The 23,401-nt window shown below is 34.9% G+C and overlaps 3 protein-coding genes across 9 annotated transcripts; 1 reads left to right on the top strand and 2 right to left on the bottom strand.

Annotated features, from left to right (window-relative positions):
- Positions 1-140: 140 nt before the first annotated feature.
- Positions 141-9,132, bottom strand: LOC135644593 (probable peptide/nitrate transporter At3g43790). Of its 7 annotated transcripts, XM_065162303.1 has the most exons (17): positions 8,514-8,827; positions 8,328-8,368; positions 7,440-7,500; positions 7,126-7,228; positions 6,901-7,003; positions 6,754-6,807; positions 6,594-6,656; positions 5,757-5,806; positions 5,604-5,679; positions 4,750-4,947; positions 4,068-4,155; positions 3,163-3,248; positions 2,971-3,078; positions 2,010-2,054; positions 1,851-1,939; positions 983-1,026; positions 141-495 (listed from the first exon to the last, which is right to left on the bottom strand). In XM_065162303.1, exons 1-17 carry the CDS (start codon positions 8,650-8,652, stop codon positions 383-385), a joined length of 1,461 nt encoding a protein of 486 aa, XP_065018375.1. In that variant the 5' UTR covers positions 8,653-8,827; the 3' UTR covers positions 141-382. The 7 variants fall into 7 exon arrangements, with proteins under 7 accessions (XP_065018375.1, XP_065018378.1, XP_065018376.1 ...); XM_065162306.1 differs by lacking the exons at positions 141-495; positions 8,328-8,368 and adding an exon at positions 8,848-9,132 and having other exon boundaries at positions 584-1,026; positions 8,514-8,702; XM_065162304.1 differs by lacking the exon at positions 141-495 and having other exon boundaries at positions 584-1,026; positions 7,126-7,171; positions 8,514-8,829.
- Positions 9,133-9,369: 237 nt separating this feature from the next.
- LOC103995376 (leucine-rich repeat protein 1) lies at positions 9,370-14,892 on the bottom strand. The gene is made up of 6 exons (XM_009415946.3): positions 14,560-14,892; positions 12,557-12,628; positions 10,547-10,690; positions 10,140-10,211; positions 9,975-10,046; positions 9,370-9,660 (listed from the first exon to the last, which is right to left on the bottom strand). The coding sequence occupies exons 1-6, from the start codon at positions 14,784-14,786 to the stop codon at positions 9,591-9,593; spliced, it is 657 nt and encodes a 218-aa protein (XP_009414221.2). The 5' UTR covers positions 14,787-14,892; the 3' UTR covers positions 9,370-9,590.
- A 1,972-nt stretch (positions 14,893-16,864) lies between these two features.
- On the top strand, positions 16,865-22,743 carry LOC135645010 (rhodanese-like/PpiC domain-containing protein 12, chloroplastic). The gene is made up of 8 exons (XM_065163036.1): positions 16,865-17,190; positions 17,348-17,464; positions 18,971-19,062; positions 20,278-20,378; positions 20,475-20,585; positions 21,924-22,032; positions 22,169-22,219; positions 22,434-22,743. The coding sequence occupies exons 1-8, from the start codon at positions 16,950-16,952 to the stop codon at positions 22,512-22,514; spliced, it is 903 nt and encodes a 300-aa protein (XP_065019108.1). The 5' UTR covers positions 16,865-16,949; the 3' UTR covers positions 22,515-22,743.
- Positions 22,744-23,401: the final 658 nt, after the last annotated feature.

Consider the following 23,401-nt stretch of genomic DNA (forward strand, 5'->3'; position numbering starts at 1 on the left):
GTGCACATTTTCTATCCATATATCTAACTATCACTATTAATTTTCTTTACTACATGAAATTAATCCACACATATTTAAAAGAATGAAGCTTAATCGATTCTTCTATTGAAAATGTTTCAACAAAAGAAAGAGAAAGGATATACTTTAACACAAGATTTATTATAGTCTTTGACTCGAACATCATCATCATCTAGGTCGTACAAGATCATGCAACCCCTATGAGGTATCACATTCGTTAATATTATTTTAAGCTATCATCAGATAGTTACAAAGCTTTTTAGGAAGAGAAATATGCAAATCATAAATTGTAATGGCTTGATCTTATCTACTACATCAGGGAAGGCATCAACTGTTTGCTCATTCATGCCTTCAAGCATGCGCTTCAATGGTCACTGGATCTTACTTTGGAGTTAGATAGAGTCAGAAATGGTTTGAAGGTCAGTACGAACCCAATCAATGTACTCACATTGAGTACAAAGAAGATCATATGGTCGCCTGCGTCCCAACACAATAATCATTATGAAATCTTATGATGTTATTTTCAGATTAATCAAACGGAGTCAAACAAGTTTGAGAAAAAAAAAAAAAAAAAGCAATTGATGCGGATTCCTTGAATTTTTACCCATGGTTAAAGTTAACCATGAAGTAGGTGTACATTCATCTGTGATGCATATCGATTGTGAATATCTTTACATTTCAAATCTAAAGAATTAGCATAAGATCCTACAATCATTTATTTATGAAATGGAAGAGAGCTAAAAGGGTACGCTTGATAGTATCCAATATTGCTACAAACAATTCAGAGTAGGTAGATGAGTTCAGATGATTTCCAGGTATCATGAGATCATGATCAGATTAATTGGTGATTAATTTACATGGCAAATGTTAGGTATTAAACAAAAAATTATGGACTTTTGCAATATCTGATGAATAATAGAGGCTTTTGCAATGAGACAACGCTTCAAAGAGAAACAAGTTATACCTGATAAGAAGGAAGCCTGTTGACGCTTTTGTGCCCATGAAAATCTGCAAATACACATCAAATTACAAAAAAAATTAAAAAAAAATCAGAACAGTAGTTCATTGGATTGTCATTTATTTGTTCCCTACATATGCCAACAGTAGTTCATTTGAAGTTCACATCAACTACTAACAGGATGTGTGGTGATGATTTATTGAAGAAATCAACCGAGCATCTTTAGCTTTAAAAGAAAATCATATCCTCTGAAGTCTAATAATAGTTAAATAAGAATTAAGGTAGTCATTTATTGCAAATATTGAAGTGTTTTCACCTGTCCAATTAAGTAATATACTACAAGTTCAACTAATAAACCACCAACCTACTTATGCTTGGATCAAATAGTTATACAACACCTAGGGGGAAAAAATATGATAAAAGAACAAAACTAGCTACCATCATATTTTTAAGATATGTTAAGATTATATGATTAATCAGCGTAAACTATCATGCTGCAAAACCTCACTAACATACAACTTCTTTGAGAACAAATTATTCACATCAACAGCAATTTTTTTCCTTGTAACTATCTACTTGCGAAGTAGAAGAGAAATTCATTTAAGTTTTTGTTTAATAATTTGGATTATGAATGGAAGTCAGGCTTCAAGCAGTTCAACCTGTGTATATAGACACACACATCCACCGATAGCTTTTGAGTTGAATATTATAAAATTAAAGAATCACAGAAAGACAGAAACCTAGATATAAAAATATAAGCAGCACAAAAAAGAAGTGATTTTTCACAGGAACTTTTTTGTTTGATTTTTGATATGTACCATCCACTTACATCATCAGGTATGGATTAACAAAACCTAATACGCGGAATACTTACAAAGCCCCTGCGGTTGCTGGAGCAATAGCTTTGGAAAGAGACAATGCAGTGACAGAAACACCATTTGCAGCACCTCTTTGATGTTGAGACTGTCATATGCGAATATTAAGAATTTGCAGTTGAAGTAAGCTAACATTTGTAAAAAGAGTAGAGGATCACCACAGCATTATTCTGCAGGATGTTGAACCCAGTGGTGATAGTTACCTGATTCAAATTTGGTTAGCTTGCATTAGAACAATCTCCCGAAAAGGATGATTGGAAAATAGTGTTTCTTAATGGAAGTCCTCAAGTTTAAATTTCTATGATACATTTTTTAGTTTCATGATGCTCTTGTGGTAACGTACTGCTGGAAAGAAGGATTAAAATAATGACCTAGATTAGTTATATCAACATGTATTTACCAGTCCAACTCCATACCATTATGCAGTAAACCGATCACACCAAAATGCCAAGAAAAAGGTCATCCAGTTCACAAGTCACTCACCAATATTGTGTCTATTTTTCCAGTGTTGTGGTAATGTCATGCCAGTGCAACAGTACGTTGATAATTTTTTTATATACTGGAATTTAAATCATTGGTAGGAGTTTCTTTGGTTCAGAAGTCCAAGATCACATATAACTAAATAATACTTAAATAATCAAAGATATTCACAAAAGAAAATGAAATCTAAATGATCGACTGTCATATCAAATTCTAATTACAGAAATGTTGGTGTTATTTTATGGTTGTGATGGTGTTCTCATTCAAGTATGATCATTCAGCATCAAAGTACTTTCATGCAGGATAGAAACTATAGATTCAGATGGAAAGCCACCTATAAATAGATAAGATCAACCTCCTATTTTACAAGAAACCAACATTAAGCATAAAATTTTCATAAACCTGATAAATCTCTATTTAGTTGTTGGAGATTTGGCCTAGATTCTGGATGGATCCTGGTTACGTAACCAGCATGAGTATATTAAGTTGTTTTGGTAAAAATTATCTACATTCACTATAATGGTAAACTATGTTGGATGTGTATTTGATATCATGTTAGCATAAAAATATTGTTACACCTACTTTACTGACGAAATTATAATCCCTTCATTTAGTGTTATGAGGCAAGGGAATACTCACGGAAATAGCACTCTTCAGGAGTGATGCACAGTTCACAACAAAGAAAAGTTTTAATCCAGAAAGCTTAGACATAAATGGATAACTGGTGAGCAATGGTATAGAAAAAATCTGCACATAGAACATGACTGTCATTGATAAATACCAAAATCTCATGATAAGAAATGACCACAAATGGATGTCATTGTTGCATACCGCTGCAGCACGCAATGAACTGATGGGTCCTAGATACTTCTCAAAGCATGGATAAAGAAATAGTTGATAAACTAGGAGACTCAAACCTGGTAATGAACAAGCAGCTTCATATTTAGCAAATACTAATTCTAACTACTATCAGCAAATATATTAGCATGTATTATCGAGTACATGAATATACATATAAGAAAATCTAATAGACTTATGATTCTCAAAGCCTCTTCTTTTTCATATATATTCCAAAAAAAGTTTGAAGGTTTTTAATATACACCCATCAACAGTCTAAAAATCAAAGTTGCATGCATCACTTCCTTCTGCGCTGCATCAAAAAGCGTCATCCTCCCTTGGCCAGCTGATTAAATATAAATGCAATTTGATCATCGACATATATATTTTTCCATCTTTCCATATAACTTGTGCCATGAGACAAAGATGCACTTTGCAGTTTTCCAAAACAAAGAAATTAAGCAACTTCCTAACAAACTAGATGTGGTTTACATTGGTGTACAAAATGGGAAATTGATATATAATGTTCAAAAGATTTCTTCTAAACAGTGGGGCAAGTGTTAAAATGTATTGAGCAAAAAAAAAGTAGTACCCCTCTCGATGACTCCAACAGATGCCCCATTGTTCAAGTGAAAATAGGGCTGGCTATTCAAGATTTTTAAGAACAAAATATGCAAGTTCGTTTCAGAGAATTCAAACTAAGCAGATAAATGTATTTTTAAGTTGTAGATAAAAAGTTGTAGATAAAAAGACATGCAATTAACTCAGTTCATTATGCAATCTAAATTGTTTTTTTTTTCAGCAATCTTACTAGTTAATTGCAGACACATATACTACCAATTTAATACTGACTGACTGTCACATGTCACTACTCCTAGAATCTTTCATTACCAATTTACCTGAGATTGCAAGTACTTCACCAACTTCCTGAGATGAAAAGCTCAATCCACCATATGTTTTGTTGCTCACAGCCCACAAGGAGAATATCTGAAACATTGTAAGATGTTAACTTCTCGCCGGGATATGCAGATAAGAAGGAAAGAAAGAAGGAGAACAAATTTCTAAGTGGCACTTAGAAAAGATGGCCAATGCCTCATGCACTCAAATCAGATGTATGTCAAATCAGATGCTTCCCAGATTCACATTGGTTACTTGAGGATAATCAGTGAATGCTTCTGAGGAAAATTTTGTCATTCTTGAGTGTTGATATTTTCATGATGTGTAAGATGTATAAATGATTAGATACTTGATATTATTTATATTGGAAACATGTAGTCTATGATGAAACAAAATATTTGATTTCATCTTACTTCTTTCCTTATACATTCTTGTTACATACTATACAATTTGGCTTTGTCATTAACGAAATTTTTTTCATTGAATAATAGGTAAGTCACGTGCATTAATTACTCTTTTATAAATGATAAAAATTTGCTATTACATCTCATCACTTATGATGACATATTGTAATAATGTAAATATCAAAGTATGCACCATATCACAGTGCCATGCATCATAGAAATTTAATCATATTTTTAGAAATTATACTGAAGAACATGTATTCACAAAAAGCCATGCTACCTCAGCATATGCTGTGTCTTGAAGGGCAAAAGCACAATAGACAATGATTGCTGACATTAAAGGCCGATTCTTTATCAAGCTTTGCTTAGATGCCAACATTGTTCCTTCAATTTCATCATTATATTTTTTTGTTTCACATCTTATTAGTGAATCCTCCAGATCTTCAATTTCCCACTTATCGTGCATGTGCAAAGTCTCCTACAGAAGAATACAACACAAATCATAAAGTCATAAGTGGACCAACTTCATCATGTATGTCATGAATGTAACTTGTTACAGTATGAGCTAATAAAAAATGAATGTCGGGATGGAGATATTATGATGAATATCATGAAATGAATCCACTTTTATTGGAACATACAGAGATGGAAGCTTAATACTCCTAAATGTGTGAATGATCAAGAAAATGAAAAATACTGACGGGATGAAAATTCAATATCAGTTTTGACTTTCGGTGATTTCAATGCAATAATCTCTTAAAAATGGAATATCAGGAATAATTATCCTTCATTTTAATCTTAGGTTATCTAGAACATTGAATCATGTTTCACAATTTATATCATAAACAAATCAATCAAAAACATAATGATTGCATATTGTTTTTGCTAAGAAGTGCAAATAATCTAGGAAAAGTCTGGAAATTTCCAATGACTGTAAAATCAGGGAATCATTAATGCTTTAAAAGCAACTCATGCTTATAGATATGATGGAGGTATAGCTTATGAGAATTAAAAGGTATAGCTGTAGTTTAGATTGCTCGTAAGATTGTTGCCAAGTCCAAACACCATCCTGCTTTTCAAAAGAACTAAATTTCAAAAGAACTAAACTAAGAGGCACGAAGTAGTGTAACTTACAGGAAGCCAGAAACAGGCAACCAATGCCCCAGTTGCTATGAGAGAGATGCAAAAGCAAGGTAAAAAGTAAGGAAACCTGCAGTTGATTGCTGAATTTATCATTAGAGTGAGAAAGTATAGAAGTCTAATTTATTGCTATATTTCTAGTTTTACCTGCCAAACAATGACTTTATGGAGAAGATATTCGGATATTTCTTTGCAGGCTGATGTAGTATGCACCCATAGAAATTTGTAAATTAGTTAAGATCATGCAATATATGGAAGAGAAACAGAGCATGCAGAAACTATAACATAAGCAATTGCAAGAAATAGCAGGCAAAAAGTGTGATCATAAGCATATCCTAATCACAGAAACCCATCTGCAATTTCTTTTACTGTATTCTTCGATTTGCAAAATGCTATATTCCCACGTTAATGAAACTCGAAATGAGGTAACTTTGTAATAATCTAAATGAAAATTTAAAAGTACTAAAACAAAAGCATAAAAAATTTGAAGCAAACATATAGCAATATGAGATTTGCTGACTTCAACATGCAGAAAGCCTATGCATACATCAAAAATGAGTAAAAGCTCAACTACTCAGGAAACTACTATCTCCTGACCTTATGAAATATATTGCTTAGCTGTCAAAGATAATCTGTTACTATAGCCTTTTCCCTGGAATGGGTGTTTGTGTTGTGAACTATTATTGAATTTTCTTTGGTAAAAGTGTAAAACTACTTTATTTCTATAGTTATGGGAGAAATGACAATTGATTTACCATATACAAATTCAAATTATTATAAAATCTTGTTAGATTAAATTACAATTGATTGCTCAAAGGTAACTAGTACTGCAAAATTTCTTTAAAATTGTTCCCTAAGAAGAAGTACTAATACGAACAAACTTAATATTAATTTAATCATCAAAAATAAATTTGATGTATCTAACAGTGTATTTCTGACCGTCTCTCATGTAGCTTTTTGATGGATCAGACTAACAATCAGTACCTGAGCAAAGAAACCTCCAATAGCTGGACCAACAATTAAACCTATACCTCGTGTTGAACTAACCTGGAAGTATTTAATTCGACATTAAAACAGGAAAATGACCAATAAATCGTAGTACATGGAAAGATAGTTAAGAAAGGGTATATCAGAAGGTTCTTACAAGAGATAATCCTAGAGCTTGATATTCTTTTCGGCAAACTTCTGAAGCATAAGCCTGTGTTGAATTCCACATCAAGCTTCCAATTAGAAAGTATGGCATCAATGAATCATAAGCTATTTGAATTTTGAACACCAATTGAGCAGATACCCTTATTGGACCAAGCAAACCATTAAAACATCCAAGAAGTAATCTTGAAACAAGTGCCATCCAGTAACTTGTGCTAAGCCCAAACATAGTGTTAAATAATATTCTGCAAAGACTAAGTCAAGATCAGGACAATGGGGAAAGTAACACAACAATCATAGAACCAACCAAACTTCTCCAAGATTAAAGTAATTTTCAGTTATGAATAAGGCATTGAATAATTCTTACACGGAAATAATACTAATGACTATAACTGGTTTCCTTCCATATCGATCTGCCACAATTCCCCAGAATACTGAAGTCAGAACTCTTCCAATCATAAATGCAGATCCTTCAAGAGGGACAAAAAAATAAAAACAAAAGTCTCCACTCTCTACAAATATTCAATTCAACCATTATACTTTAAGGAAAAATAACCTTTAAGGAAAGATAATTTGTTGTATCGCTTTGAGAAGTGAAGAGTGCCAAAGAAAGAAAGAGAGTAATTGCAATGTGTTTTCTCCATATATATAAAAAAAGAAAAGAATACAGCAAGTACTCACCTACAAAACCAGCATAAAATCCAATATCTTCTTCTCTTTTGGCAACATGTAAGTCTTGTGTCTGCAAAAGAAAACAAGGAAGAAGGTAAATGAAATAGTTTTCATGACAATTTGTCAAATATCTAGAGATAATAAATAATGAGAAAATTTACGGTGGCCATCTCTTTTGAAAGTCTAATGTCTTCAAAATTAGGGCATAACACAATTATAAGAAGCCATTCCTCAATTCAAAAGAATTAGTAAAACATTCAGAACTAATCAGTCTACACGGAATGTAAAACAGCACACCAGCATTAGCACATATAATGCTAATGTGTCATTTCATTTATCCAAATAGTATTATTCTTTGAATAGGAATTGAGTCAATGTACATATATGTATATATACATATATGTATATATATACATTTATACATATACTGATGTACATATATACATATATATATATATATATATATATATATATATATATATGTGTGTGTGTGTGTGTGTGTGTGTGTGTGTGTGTGTGTGTGTGTGTGTATACTTTTCTAACATTGTCATTAAATCAAAATAAACCTTATGGTTCACCAAACAACTTCAGTATATATGTGCACCCATGATACCTCGAAGACCACAACAATATAATGTTAATAATGATGATAACATTCTGATATTTTTAATGTTGATGACCACAAAATTAAAATGCTTCAGTGATAGCGAAAGAATAATATGATGAATTTAACATTTGTTCCAAAAGCAGATTCCACTGGATTAACAAAAATTGAGCATATTTCTACAAAATTGAATCAGAATAGATCACGCAAGTAAAGCAGAACTGACATTCCATGAGACACAAGATCATGGTTATTTGAACAAAAAATTTAGTACCAAGTTTTGTTGCACATACCATGAAGTATAAGAAAGGAAATAATGATGCTACTGGTAAGGCTGAAAAAAGCAATAACGAGTTAGACATGGTGACACAAAACAAAAAATAATTCAGTATGAAAGAATCGACCAATAACAAGTAAATATAATCAAACAAGCAGTTCGTTGAATCAACAATCGAAATTGTTGGAGATTCTTGACTTACCGGAGCACAGCGTGACGATCCATATGTAGAAGAATTCCCTGTAAGGAACTCCTCGGCGGACCTCGTTCTTCCGGTCCTGCTTGCATCCGGGGCAGTTCTCATAGTACACCTTCAACAGAGGCCCGGTGTTCGCCTCCATGGCCACGACCACTCCAAACGACCAAGCCTTATCTGTCGCTGGACATCGATCTGCCACATAAATGGTCGTGATTCCTTCAAGCTCGGGATTGCAATCACAAAAGCAAAAGGAAGACACTATGTCCCTTTCTTTAGCCGTCTAAAGCCACTACTGCGTACTAGGTAATCCTCCCCCCGTTCATTCCAATCCCAATACCTCACTGCATGCGTCATCGGGGATGCTAACGAATCTGCGAATCGCACGATACCATGTGAAGTTTTAAGCATCAGAAACACGAGTCGACCGAGAGGGGTACTATGTGAATTTTTCGGCCTCAGAAACGAGCGTCGACCGAAAGGGGTTCGTCATGTTGCCACTGACTCCCGCTTCGATCTATTTGTCGCCTGTGATGATGACAAAGAGGCATCCCAATTAGACCAAGCGAAAGATATAGATTAGGTTTCTCACCTCATCGCTCACTCGGCCTCTGAAGCTGGAAGGATCGAGAAAGAGAAAGATGATATGAGTTGTGATTCTTCTTTAAAGCTGAACAGAAGTCAACAAGTAGCAACCAGCTTCAATTACCAGTACTGGCGTTCAAATTGCTTCATAAGATCACCTGCATGCTAACACGATAATAAGAATAATGCACCTGCATATAACATTGCAATTGCAAACATATCAAGGCGAAGTCATATTTAGAGAGCCACAACCATAACCCAGCAGAAGTCGCTTGCATTGGCACAATCCAACATTTATTGAGAACAAGCAATCATCCTTGATATACTTATCTACATAAGCATACAGTAACAGTTCTGGTTTGAGGTACCCTTACAAACAAGATAAATTCCATCTTCACCTACAATTACTAGTTCAACATATGTGACAAGACTATTATGGAACATATTTGTGCCAGCCAGGTTGTGAAATGGTGTCGTGACTTGCGTCATCAGGCCCTTTCAGCAGTTTGTGTCATACAATGCAAGACCCTGCAACTCTGGACCTTCTAAACGTGGATTGTTCTCAAAGCTGCACATAAACAAGGGAAATTTAAACAGCTAGAAGAGAATAAAACCTATTACAAGACAATCTACAACTCTACACATGAACTGTATGTTTTATTCTCATTAGTAATGCAAGTTCTGCATGACTACCATTAACCATTTAACAAAAGTGGCAGACACTTACACAACTCTACTAACCGAAAAGGAAGCACCAGATGAATATTGTTGAACAATGCTTGGTATTTAACAACCAATATGCACTTTATAGATAATTAGAGATAAAGGAAAAGCAAATTAAATCTGGCACAAATAGAAAAAAAAAAGGAGGAAAAGAATTACTTGTTTAAGGGGATGTGTTCAAATGGTCCAGTGGTGGGAATAGTTCCACAGAGATCGTTGTTTGATATATCACTGGAAATGGCCGAATCAAAGATTATTATTAGCTAGCATAAATGGAATATCCTAAAAATGTGATGAATTCAGAACCAAACTAAAAGCACTTACACAACTTTGAGGCTAGAAATTTGAACAAGTTCCCTTGGGATTTGACCGGTCAAACGATTATCATTGAGCCGTCTGGAAAAGCAAGCAGATACAGATTAGTTTTGCTAGATAGTTTGAATCAATAAGATGGGAACATCTTCAAAGTTAAAGCAGAATATATACATATATATAGTTCTACTATATGTACTTAGGATATTATATATTATTCCTGCCTTGATTTGTCAAAACTTTGACAATTCTAGTATTATATAAGCAGCATAAACTTAATTCACAGATATAAAACTATGAGTTTTGAAAACCTCACTATTAATAGAATGCCAGAAACAATACCAAAAAACAGATTTAATAAAATGGCTTACCAATGTTTGTACAATTTAAATGAAGACTGAAACTTTTTCACAACTTACAAGAATACTAGAGACTTAAGCTTCCCTAGTGTTGGAGGAATAACCCCTGAGATGTTGTTATTATACAAGTCCAGGCTAATGAGACTCTTCAGATTACCAAACTCTGATGGTATTGTCCCTTGGATATTGTTTTTGTAGAGTTCCCTGTATCAGCAACAAAAGAAAATTATTTAACCTTTGGTTGACATTGAGAAGTATCATTTTGTTTAATAATAAAGAACCATAATAAGAAATCCAGAAAGTTCAGCAAAAAAATATCATAAGAACATCACTGAAATTTCATAACAATAAGGCTACAATGAACAAAGTCATCTTCACGAGACCAGTGGAAACAACTAACAGATAATGATTTCCCCAACAGCTAAAATACAGATCAATAGGAGATCTTTATAGAATGCTGATCAACAATCGGCAGATGTTAAACAGCATACTTCTCTAAAGGTATGGCCATAATGTCGTTAAAAAGATGAATCCTTGATTGTTAAAGGAGTAGCTTCTTGTAACATTTCAGAGTTAAAGTAGGCCAGAATCAATTTGGACTAGTCAAAGTAGGCCTGAACAGAGCTGGACCATTCAAAGAAAAATGATCTTGGATTAAATTCTTACTCCACAAAGAGTTTTATGCAACTGGTGGATACTCAAATTTGTCAAGATCAACCAAGAAGGCCAATTGTTTACCCAATAAGTCCAACTTATTTTGCAGTAATTTTAAGATCCTATCCAGTCAATCCCCATCCATATTAGAAGCCAATTCGGAAACAAGATTATCAAGTAAAGCTTCCCATGATCAAGTTCTGCACCATTTTATTACATGGGTACTTTTCTAGTCAAAGCAACATACCATGATCAAGTTTTGCACCATTTTATTAGTTTGCCAATGAGGCAGAACCAAATATCAAAAAGCAAACATGGAAGTATATGGATAGCACACTAAAGCCCCCCTGGCACCGGCATGGTATGTTCTACAAATCCTTGTTCGACGTGCAATTACAATCATCAAAATAAAAGGGGAGCCAAAGACCGTTGAGTAAAGCTTACCATCCATAATCTGCCTAGGTATTTCATCTCTATCAATTACTACTTGTTAACTGTGCTTTGATCTTCTTAATATCACACAATTGGTGAACGGGATCTTAGGTCTTGAAAATTAAAATGGTTATTGATCAGAAGAAGCATTCCTTAAGCAATGTCCAAAATGTCAATTGACCCAAACAGAAGGCAGTTTTGAGAATTGCCAAAGGATCTAAGAATTTATCTTTGGCTTCTAAATTAGATTTCCTGCACAATGGAATATGAAAAACATTCTTTGGTAGTGGATCTAACATACCACAGGCAAGTATCAGCATGTTATTCCATGGTCAAAATATTGAAGTTGAACTTCTAATCTGCAGAGCTACACTCATGGATCTTCCATGTTTTATACTTCCTTCACTCTGAATTGGGAGATAAGGTTGCAAGGCCAAAAGAAGAAATTTGGCATTCATAATAATAAAAAGCAAAAACATTTGATTAGCATTCTAGTTTAGACTTAAACTCCTCAAAGAAGAACTGCTTTTAGATCTTAGATCAAGTGAGAAACAATATAAAAACAAAGGAAGAGGAAGAGAAAATGCAAAGAGGGGACTTGCAACTGGACATGCACAAGTATCTTATTATTAGATCCTTTATAGTAAACAGAACATATATAAGCAATGCATATATGCAATTAACAAAATAATGCCAAGAGTGCCTAAGTGATATGAAAACCTAGCTTATATTTATTAGCTATTTCTCCACTGAATTTTCCATTGCCCGATTTTATGATGAATTGAAATGTTTAGGGCTTGAAACAATCCTCGGGTATTAGAAAATAATGCATCTTTGGTAAAAAGAAAATGATAAAACTATGCATCATAACAATCATTACCTCAACATCAGTTTTTTACAGCAAGAAAGCAGAGTAGACAAACACAGGAAAAAAGACAGACACATGATCTAAAATAATTAAAGAAAAAGGTGAGAGACTATTACAGATATTGCAAATGTTCAAGGCGTCCAAGTTCAGGTACAAGATGGCCAGATAAATTTGAATTGCCCAGGTCCCTGTAAAAAGCAACATCACATGTCATACAACAAATAGAAGGATGACTCATAAGCAAATAAGGTGGATAGAAGAAATAAATAAATAACATGCATGACACAATGAGGAAGACCAACCAAAGTTTAAAAGTTCTTGATGTGATAATTCATCAAAGACTCAAAGTCTCCCATTGAGAAAATAGTTACCACTGATTTGTGAATTAAATAAAGGAGATTCTATAACCCTAAAACTCAATCATGTTTTTAAAAGTAGAGAAAGACACAACAGGACATAGTCCTTAATTCCTGATAACAATTTGAAAAAAATAACTTATACTCAATCCCAACAGGGAGTGCTGGCATATGAACTATTCTCAAATATTAATTTAGTTTCCTAAACAAAATCTTTGACAATTCTATCTAAGGATATGCTAAAATAATTCAATTCTATTTCCAGCTTCAACTTCAATGCTAATTGCTACAGTTCTTTCCAACAATAATACAAATTTATACAAAGAAAGAATGAGCACAAGTTACCCTTCTGCTGCCGTACAATTGTGGTATATTACAGGATATAAGAGTACCAAGGAAAAACTCAACAGTCCAGAATCTTGCTTAATAAACTACTGAATATGTAAAAGATAGGCATAACAAGGGATGATTTTGACAAACTTATCAGTATTCTAAGTTTTCTTCATTAGATATACATTTCTGTTCCTTTACTCTATCATAATAGTATAGGTATTTACATTAGAATTACTACAGATCCTCCACAGCATGTCTGCTATATTTTTTTCGATCCTATCAGAACCATTCCTAAACATCTAAATGAATCATGAAGGCATATAAAATGCTATTCAATTCAAATGTGTTTTCGATAACTCCGCTGAAGCCAGAATCTCGATGATCCACACAAGGAATGCTGATCTACATGTCTGAGTACATAAAAATATTTTCCTTCCGAATTATAAAGCTCAAAAATAAAATTATTTATGTCTCCGCTACATTTAGAAACTGAAAGGGAATAAAAGAAGAAGCTCAAAGAAAACAACATGTCATTGTATCCAGCCCCCATTTCTCTTTTTCCCATTGATTGCTTGAATTTTTCACATCAGGAGATTTTCCGTAACATGTCCTAACATTGTCCCTTTTCTACCAAATTTTTAGATATATTAGTAAAAGTATGCAATTCATTCGCCTAGCAATGCTAGTTGGGGAACACATTCCTGGGGGTGTTTGTTGTCAAACATTCCACTGCATGATCCCAATCAGTGAAAAAGGTTTTCCACTAAGGGCCTTGGCCACTAGTGTGCTGATCATACCATCATCAAAAAACACTGTGAATCTGTGTCTGACTGTGCGGACCAACTCAGCACTTAAGTTATTACAGAAAATATCCCAAGTATAGCTCGCCGATAGAGTTTAATTCTTCCTCTTAAAGAAAGAGAACTCATTCACGGACTGTCAATGTAAGATTTTTTCCCTCTTTTCAAGATTCATGTTACCACAGATTTCATAAATCGGTATGATAACCATCACCGGAGTACATATGATAGACAAGAGGAAAAAAACACCAGTATTTTACCAAATATTTCTATCGAACGCACTCTTAACTATATAAATTCACCAACCACGTCAAACTTCTATGTTTACCAAATTCGGAAACTTGCTCAACTATTAGCGACCATAAAGAAGCATGTATAATCACTTCTTCCAAAAGATTTCTCGACATACATTTTCTTAGAACTTATCACATCACTAAAATTTTCACCGAATCTGCATCCTAACAATTAATAACACAACACTGGTCAATCATCAGGTCAACGAAAAATGCAATCCTGTCAGCAAAATTGCAGATATATAAATTCCGTCAAATCAAGAAAGGAAGGAAAAACAAGTTATCAGAAAGAAAACTTAGAGGGGAGGAAGGGAAACGGAGGCGCCACGGAACCTACACGCGAGTGACGCGATTGTCCTGGTTACAGGTAATATGGAACCAAGTGCAAGGGTTCACGAGAGTCGGATCCCAGCTCTGCAGCACGTCGTCCGGGTCCGAGAGGCTCTTCCGCAGCGCGTAGAGCGCGTCCCCCTCGGAGTTGGACGAGACCAACGGCGCCAACAGCAAAGCCATTGCCAGAACAACCACCAGAGTTCCGGCTGCAACGTCAGCGACGACGGCCATGGCTCCTCCCCACCGAAGGCTCTCACTCGCAAGATCTATGGGTAGGGTTTCGGCGCTCCTTCGCGGTGGGTTTCGGTGGGAGTGCGACGGCGTTTGGGGAGACGAAAAAGCCGAGTAAAAGAGAAGCCGGTGATTAAGTTGCACGCTAGCAGTCGTTTAGGTTAAATGGTTACTTAGCAGTGAGACGAAAAAGGCAGTAATTTAAGGATCAAACGAGCCGAATGTTGTTGTACTAAGCGAGGTGGGCTTCGGATAACGGCCGTCTTTAGTAGTCTTTGATGGATCGATTGCCACTCCTATGGTAAACTAGTTCTTAAAATTTCCTGCACAGGTATAGCTGTCGAGTTTCCAGTGGCATTTTAAGTTTTAAGATGCTTGCATTCTTGGATGAGATGTAGAGAGAGCAGATAAGTTGTCTTAATTTAGCTTTACCAACTCCCACCTATCATCATTAAATGACTTCATTGCTCATATTATTTATATTTTATAGAGTAAAATTGAACATATATATATATATATAGAACTAATTTTGTATTTATCCTTCTAAAAATAATTTTTAGCATATATATATATACTTGAAAAATATAAGAATTTTGTACATGTCATTACAATAATTTTAAATGATTAAGTGTTATTCAACTATTGATTTGAAACTCTAAATAATATTATTTTTAAAAATATGAATTATAAAATTACTCAAGGCTTTAGCTATCAAGTTTACTATTTAGAGGTCTATTTTTTACTATTGATAATATATGTTTACTATTCATAATCTCTAAAAAGATTAATAAATATTATTTTACTATTTATAATTCTTCTAAATTTTTTTTTTCTTTCCCCCACATTCCTTGTGATCATCATTATGCATGCAATCGCAATTGATGTTTCATAATATTCTTTATCATGCATGCTATCCCTATTGCTAATTATCACCCTCCAATCTGTGCTCTGACTTTACTCATCATCCTTGACATCATCCTTCGAGGAGGAGGAAGAAGAGAAAGAGGACAAAGTGACCGCCCATTGCATCACCTTCCTTTTTAGTAAGGAAGGACATGGCGCGGTTTGCACCATTGCATTCTCAAGATGGCATGGAACCAGTGAACGCCCCATTCGTGTGACTCTTCTCCTTGAAGCTCCTATTTTGATTCCCTTATCGTCTTCTCTTTGTTTCTTCCACCGGTTCCTCTCCTAACGACAAGGAGACATCTCATCTTGTTTTGCTCATGCTTCATCCATCCTTCCAGGAAGCAGTCTTTCCACTAATGATAACTACTGCAAGAGAAGCGCGAGACATGACCACCTCCACTGTAGAGTGGAACTCTTTTCTTGGTAGCTTGACATGCTTTGGAATCTGTTCTTTGCATCACTAGCAATGCTGTCCCCATAAACAAAGAGCAAGACAAAGAGTGATGCAGGATTTAAGTAGATCAAGAGGACAGTCCTTTTGAGTGAGTTCTGAAGACAAGTATAAACCTAAAATGAACTATCAGATCATGTGAGCTGCTGTGGATTGTAGTTTTGTGCATCACTGCAGAAGCTTTTGATTGTTATTGTTTGACTTAGTTCTTGAAAAGAAGGATTAAATAAAACCTTTTAGCGCATAGGGTAGGTTGATTTTTTATCTGTTTGGAGAAGGATTTAATGATTTTGAAAGATAATTATATATTATCTCATGTAATTAGTTATCTTTCGTTTTTTATTTTTATATATTTTTTTAAATTATATTAAGATTTATATACTTATAAAAGTAAAATATTTAATTTTGTTGTTCCAATAAAATCCCTCTATTTTAATTTTAAATCCTATAAAATTAATTTTTTAATCCTATATAGGATCTGAATATTTCACTTTCGTAAGATTAAACTTGTAATCAGAGTTTGGCTCTCCTTCCAATCCAATCCAACTTAAGAAAATATTTTGATTTTGATTTGATACCAATATCTTAAGAAAATATATTTTTTAGTTTGCAAGAAAAAAATAATAATCATAATCTTTTCAATCATTTAGGGGTTATATTTGGGTCATAAATTAGGCCCATTAAAGGCCCAATATTTGCCTACTTACCTCCAATAAATGCGGTTCCCCTGACGTCGTTTCCACCGAGGTTGCTACCAGAAATCTATAGAGATCTGGCGGCAGAAGCAGATAGATGATATCGCAATGTCCCGACTTCCCTCCGCTTCCTCGTCCTTTTTCCTGCAGCGGATCAGACTCCCAGCCATCTCCTCCCTCATCGTCTCTGCTTCGAGACCTCCTTCCCCCTTCAGATCCTCCTCTTCTCAGCCCCAATTGTCTTTCTCCCCAAGATTGCGCCACTCGCCTGTCTCTCCTCCGACCTCTTCTTCCTTCTTGACGTGGGCCGCGCCGCCCGTGGTGGGCACCCCAAGGTTGCGGACCAAAGGTTTGATTCGAAAGCTAGGTTTTTGGATTGGTCTGTCGAAATTCAATGCAATAAAGCTCTGTGCTTTTGGGTTTTGTACTAGTCACTAGTTGTATTTGGGAGTGTCACCATGGCTTACCTAACTTTTACTGGTTGATTTTGTAATGTTTGTTTGCAGTTTGTTACTGTGCTGGAAGCAGTGGAAGGGAGAATAAGGAGCTTCTGGTACAGCATCTTCTTGTCGGTGAAGACAACCTTAAGCTTCTGCTGGAGCTCCAGCAGCGTATTTCAGGAGGTCAGCTTCCATTTTGAATTTTGTTTATTTTTTGCGTTGTAATTATTTATAAACTTATATTTTACGATGCTGTTGCTGTGAAATTTCATGCTTGGTGGGGTAATGATAAGTGCTGCAAGTGGCTGTTTTCTGAACGATGTTCTTATGGTTAGATTAGGGAGGAAATTCAAGGTTACAGGAAACAGAAGTCCTTTTTCTTTTTTGCGTATGATATTTGTTTGGTTGAGGTGAAATGTTGTAGCCTTGAACAGTACTCCCTGCAAGCTGTTTTTATTTATGATTGCATAGGTGATAAGTGAGATAAACAATTAGGTAATACTGATTATTCAAATGTAAACAACTCAATGAAAACTAAGGACCTGTATTAGATGGGAAGTTATGGCTGATAGACAAAAAAGAGCAAACTAAAATGCTAATTTAACTGAGTTACAAATGGTGGGGGACAAGAAGAGGGAGGGCCATTTCATTTTCAAGAACTCAATGGTCTTGACTCTAGAGACATGTGTTGTTGATAGTATGATTTCACTCAAATGTTTCCGATGTTTGAAATATCCTCTCGGCTATAGCTAGTAGTGACTCAGAGACGTGATGTTGGTCTCTGGTCTCAACTGTCCAAGTGTTGTGAATCTGAGATGGAAACGTTCAAAATTGAGACATGAGATTCCACTTATATCTAGCTATATTCATATTACATGTGCATTGAGGAAAACTTAATAGTTACATTTACTGTCGGCAAACTTCACATTAAAGGCAAAATTTGTGTGCAGAAGTATCTGATGTCTCATATTCAACAGTGATGGTATTATGGTTGGCTGAAATGAAGTGTCAAGGCGTGCTCAGCGCCCTGAAGTGTATAAGTGTCTATGTGCATATTGCATCACAAAAACCCAAAACTGCCATATACGAATTTCTTCCTTTGAGCTAACTCTAGAAGAACACATAATATCTACTATAACATAACTATTTGATCATCTGATTTGATGCTTCACTTTTGATGTTCTTGATACTGAAAATATTTGGATCATTTGCATGTAGCTGTCACAATTGCTTGTTCATAATCAATTCTTCCTCTAAATCTGCAATAACATTACTCAAAGTTATAACCCTGAAATATTTTCTCTAGCCATAGATGAGATATGTGGTAGTGGATCCATTTAACATAACTAATTCCTTTTATTACTCTTCAATGCGGTCGACTCTAAATTTTCACAAAATTTAACCTGTGTGAAGATACATTGAGAAAAAGAAAATTTTGTTTTGAAATTCCTGAAGTTTCAGTCATTTTCATGTCTGGGTTCTCCATGAAGTCAACATGATAATGCATTCATTTCATAGCCCATAATAACATTTTGGTTATAACCTGTTTTGACCCTCAAGTATTTTGTTTTCCACCAATTCTCTCATTTTACGATTTCTCTAAGCGAATTTCTAGTTTTTTTTTTATTTTCAATTGTAGGCTGAATTGTATCTTGATAAAGGTATGGTTATACACTGATTCATCTTCAGGAGTGGATTTAAGCGATTTAGCTGTGGAATACTCTGTATGTCCATCAAAGGAAAATGGTGGAATGCTTGGGTGGATTCGAAGAGGACAAACGGTAATTTCTTATGTTACTTTCTACAAAGTTAGGATGGCATTAATTAGTTCAAATGATAGTGAATATGGCTAGTTAGTCAGATGCCTTATAGAGAGAAACCAACCATACTGATGTGCATGTGGCCTATCATTCTTCTGCTGGATTCACGAGTATCGAGTTTTTAATTTATTGTTGCACTTCTAACAAGTAAAAAATGTCACCTTTGTAAAATTCAAGAAGTTGATTCATTTATGCACCAAAAGATTAAAGCTTCTTACAGTTATAATTCAAAAATTATTAGAAAGAGTACCTAAATAATGGTTTGGTATTAACAGAAAGGATAGTCTTGACTCTTCCTATTGTTGCTGAAAGGTTCAGATTTCAGAAAAATAATTGAGAAATTAGCATTTAGAGAAAAGCTCTGTAGACCTGCTCGAGTTTATATAATGGAGTTGAGGCTTATTTCATCTAAAAGATTTCCCACAGAAAATCTCCACTTGTGTTTGACAAGAAATCTGATGTCTCAGTATCACCAGCAAATACTTTAGAATTAATAATTATTAATAAACTACTTGTTCTACCAGAGTCCACCACTTTTGATGCTTAAAAGGATCTACCATTTATTACTAAGAGCCAGGTGATGAACAAAAGGAACTTTTGCTGAATTTTGGGTTCAATTTGTAACTGTTAGTGGGACTTTCGAAATTCATGGAACAGGCTCCTTGGTAATTCAACTACAAAGTGTTCCAAATTATTTTTAGTTTCTTGTTTACATTTTTTTTTGCTGAGACTGCTCTCCGATATCTATGGAATGCTTCCTCAAGATAACTCATTATAATATGAAAAACTGGTCCTGGTACATTGTTTCTTTTCTCTAATGGAATGATTTGTCCTCTCATATTATTCTTGTGGTAGGTGTCAAATTTATTCAGTGCCCCCAACCAGATTTTTCCCATCTTACAAATAATTTGGCTTATGTACCAGTGCTGAAATGATCAAAATCTAGCAGAAAAGACTTTTTAACTTTCTGTATCTAAAGATGCATAAAACATTGAGTTGTCGATCATTTTAGTTGCATGAGGTAATTCTGTTTCTAATATTGTGAATTTATAATTTTTTTTAACAATTTCTTTGGCAGATGTTACTTTTCTCCTCACCACCGAAATTTTATTAAGATATTATCACATGAAACCAAGTATCTTGTAATATTTAATTATATTCGAGAAATCCGATCAGGTTCCAGAATTTGAGGAAGCTGCATTTAGTGCTCCTTTAAACAAAATCACACGCTGTAAGACTAAATACGGATGGCACCTCCTGCAAGTGCTTTCTGAGAGGTACAAACTGTCGATGTCTTGTGTGGTTTTTTTGGGTACTTGTTCATGTTCACATAGCTGTCAGAATGATTATTCTGGAAAATCCTGCAACCGCAGGGAAGAATCAGTTCTTCAAGATGTTGAGCCTGAAGAACTTCATCTGAAAATGCAAGATCCAAGTTTTATTGAGGAAGTTCAGTTGATAGATGTAAGAGAACCTGAGGAAGTGTAAGTATGGTTCTTTTATTTATTTCTTAGCAGCCTGAGCTGTCTTTTAAGTTTCTGGAACATCGACTGAACTTTTGCTTTTTGGTAAACAGAGGTTAAGATATGCCTGACAAATGGACTTTCATTTTTAACATACTGTTACTCAGAATGGTCTCTTGGACTTAATAGAGATCCAGGTCACTTGACAGATGCTCTTTTTTTCATATCTTCTGCCAAATTGTTTAGGGTAGATATTCAGAACTTCTCTTTTACAGACACGTCAGTGATAAAAAACTACTTATTCAATGGTCCAAGTGAAAAAGTTGCTGAATGACTACTTTTACCAGGATCCCTCTGGTCAACCCAGGACTCATGAGTGTCTGAATACAACATTTTGGCATGTGTCTGTATGATTAATACCGTGAACTTATCTGACATTAGATGAATCAAAGGGATCAGTCGGCTCATGTCAAAGCTCATTCGAGCATTTTGATCTTGAAGAATGAAGCGTGAAAGGCAGAGGCTTGAAAAAACATGTTCAACCATCAGTGAATATCCATAGCATGCTAACTTGGACTATGTCATGTTAATACACATACAAGCATTTTAAAAATCTTGAAGAATGAAGCCTGAAAGGGATAGGCCTGCAAAAACATGTTCAACCATCGGTGAATATCCTTATAGCAGGCTAACTTGGACTATGTCATGTTAATACACATCTTAGCTAACCTCTTGCTTGAATCTTAGTAACATGTAAAGCATGTGAAGAAATTGAAAGTTGGTTTTAATTAGTTTTGTTTGAAGATGTATACACCAGAGCTTTGCAGAAGAAGCTCTTTGATATTAGGTGGATTGGAATTGAACAATCATGTAAGGATCTGCATTAATCACTGGAAGGTGACCTTTTATTATAAACTTCTACTGGTTCAAGCATCGAATCCAATATTTCACAGTATACGGTGAAAATGTGAGTGCTGTAATTTTCTAATATGGTTTTGTTCATAGTCCTTCTCAAGTTGTCCTTTGATCATGAATTGCCAAAGGGAGCAAACATTGGTCAAACCTTACTTCGAGCTGTTCATTTATATGCTTTTCAATGTCTTTGTAGTAGTTTCTTTTTGAAAAAAAGTTGCAATACGACGGACCCGAGATGCAACTTCTTGTAGGCCTTTGATGATGTAGTGCATCAGATTGTTTCTTATATCTGGCTTGCCTTTTGTTGTTCTTGGTCTTAATAGTTGCTTCTTAGGATTTATAATTTTTATACATTGGTAATCTAATATAATTTTGGGTGCTTTGCCTTTATAAGCTCATTGACAACCTCAGACGTTTTTATCATCTGTTAATTCTGCATGACAGAGCTCAAGCTTCTCTGCCTGGCTTTAAGGTTCTTCCACTTCATCAGTTTGGAACATGGGGATCACTGATAACTGATGAGTTTGATCCTGAAAAGGACACTTATGTTTTGGTAATAAACGAATTCCTGAAATTTAGTACCATATTTTGAAGTTCCCTAAATAACTGGGACATTACATCTTGTTGTTGATGTTGTTTGTATTATGATACTGTTTGATCTCACTCGAGCTTGTTATCCTGAACTGCAGTGTCACCATGGTGTGCGGTCTCTACAGATAGCAAAATGGTTACAGACACAAGTATATCACTTCATCCACAAGCTATTGCTTTCCAATTGTGGATACTTCTTTTGATGATGAGTTGCTTGTCTTTTTTATGTTTACACAACATGATAATGTGCAACTTGAAGTGTTTATCTTTTTTCATTCACATCAATACATGCATTATGCACACAATATATATTGCCTACTGATGTTGCTGTAATATTCTCTCCTGTGTTTTCGCATCTTGCAGGGATTCAAAAGAGTTTTCAACATATCTGGAGGAATTCATGCCTATGCCATCAAAGCTGATCCATCTGTTCCGACATATTGAACAACTTCCACCTGTTCTTTACCTACTAGTGGCTTTTGTCGAATAAGCATATTCTGTGCATGCAAGTAGTTCCATGTATCTGTATCGTTATTAGGTAGGTCATACAAGCATCATGATTTGTAATCTAATGCTACAAATGTATGGATTAAGACTACTTTGAGCAGTTTTACTCAGGTAGCATCATAGAGATGTACAAGTTGTAACAATCACACAGGATGATTTGCGTTTACTTTCTTTCCATTGACATCTGTTAGGTTCCTAAGGTGGTCAAACCCATCAAGAATGGAGATTGACTGCGATGAGAACATCAAACTCTGTCATGTGAGGACAAAGCACACAATGAATAAATTGATCGGAGTGATGTGTATGATTAGATGCAGCTCTTCATGCTGAGGTCGCAACGCTGTTTGCAAATGGCTTGTGTTGCAAGATGATGGACGATGCATTGTTTTCGCTGATTATTTTTATGATTTGTAACTTCATTGCCGTTCCCTGAAAACATAGGTTGACAACCACAACATATTTCTCCGCTTCCTGCAAACATAGGTTGACAACCACAACCACAGCCACGCATCAGCTGCAGAACCCAAGCGAGCACATGAGACGACGAATCCAATCTCGATCGAAGTCTTGTTCTAATTCCTAATCACAAAGATGGACCGAGTCAGTGAGCCCGTGTCAACATCTCGCCGGCGTCCCTTTCCCACCATCCGCCCATCGACACGTGTTTCTGAGCCCATATATTTGGCAAACATTTATCCCCAAATAAACGATTTTTATTTGCTTATTTATCTAAATCTAAATTCCTTGTAAAAGCTCAAAAAAACTCACTAATATTTAACATATTTGAAATATAACCATAGTAATTAACATATATATAAGTTTAT

Source organism: Musa acuminata, chromosome BXJ3-8 (assembly GCF_036884655.1).
Source record: "Musa acuminata AAA Group cultivar baxijiao chromosome BXJ3-8, Cavendish_Baxijiao_AAA, whole genome shotgun sequence".
In the NCBI taxonomy this organism is placed as follows: Eukaryota; Viridiplantae; Streptophyta; class Magnoliopsida; order Zingiberales; family Musaceae; genus Musa; species Musa acuminata.

What these genes read in the sequence shown, in the direction of transcription:
- LOC103995376 (XM_009415946.3), bottom strand. Translation starts at nt 14,786, where the DNA reads ATGGCCGTCGTCGCTGACGTTGCAGCCGGAACTCTGGTGGTTGTTCTG. An exon ending in GACAATCGCGTCACTCGCGT is followed by an intron (nt 12,629 to 14,559) that starts GTAGGTTCCGTG and finishes TGCTTTTTACAG; the next exon opens with GGACCTGGGCAATTCAAATT. An exon ending in CTTGAACATTTGCAATATCT is followed by an intron (nt 10,691 to 12,556) that starts GTAATAGTCTCT and finishes TTGCTGATACAG; the next exon opens with GGAACTCTACAAAAACAATA.
- LOC135644593 (XM_065162301.1), bottom strand. Translation starts at nt 8,652, where the DNA reads ATGGAGGCGAACACCGGGCCTCTGTTGAAGGTGTACTATGAGAACTGC. An exon ending in ATTTTATGCTGGTTTTGTAG is followed by an intron (nt 7,229 to 7,439) that starts GTGAGTACTTGC and finishes TCCCTCTTGAAG; the next exon opens with GATCTGCATTTATGATTGGA. An exon ending in TTGCCTGTTTCTGGCTTCCT is followed by an intron (nt 4,948 to 5,603) that starts GTAAGTTACACT and finishes ATTCTTCTGTAG; the next exon opens with GAGACTTTGCACATGCACGA.
- LOC135645010 (XM_065163036.1), top strand. Translation starts at nt 16,950, where the DNA reads ATGTCCCGACTTCCCTCCGCTTCCTCGTCCTTTTTCCTGCAGCGGATC. An exon ending in CTGCAAGTGCTTTCTGAGAG is followed by an intron (nt 20,379 to 20,474) that starts GTACAAACTGTC and finishes CTGCAACCGCAG; the next exon opens with GGAAGAATCAGTTCTTCAAG. An exon ending in AAAAGGACACTTATGTTTTG is followed by an intron (nt 22,033 to 22,168) that starts GTAATAAACGAA and finishes CCTGAACTGCAG; the next exon opens with TGTCACCATGGTGTGCGGTC.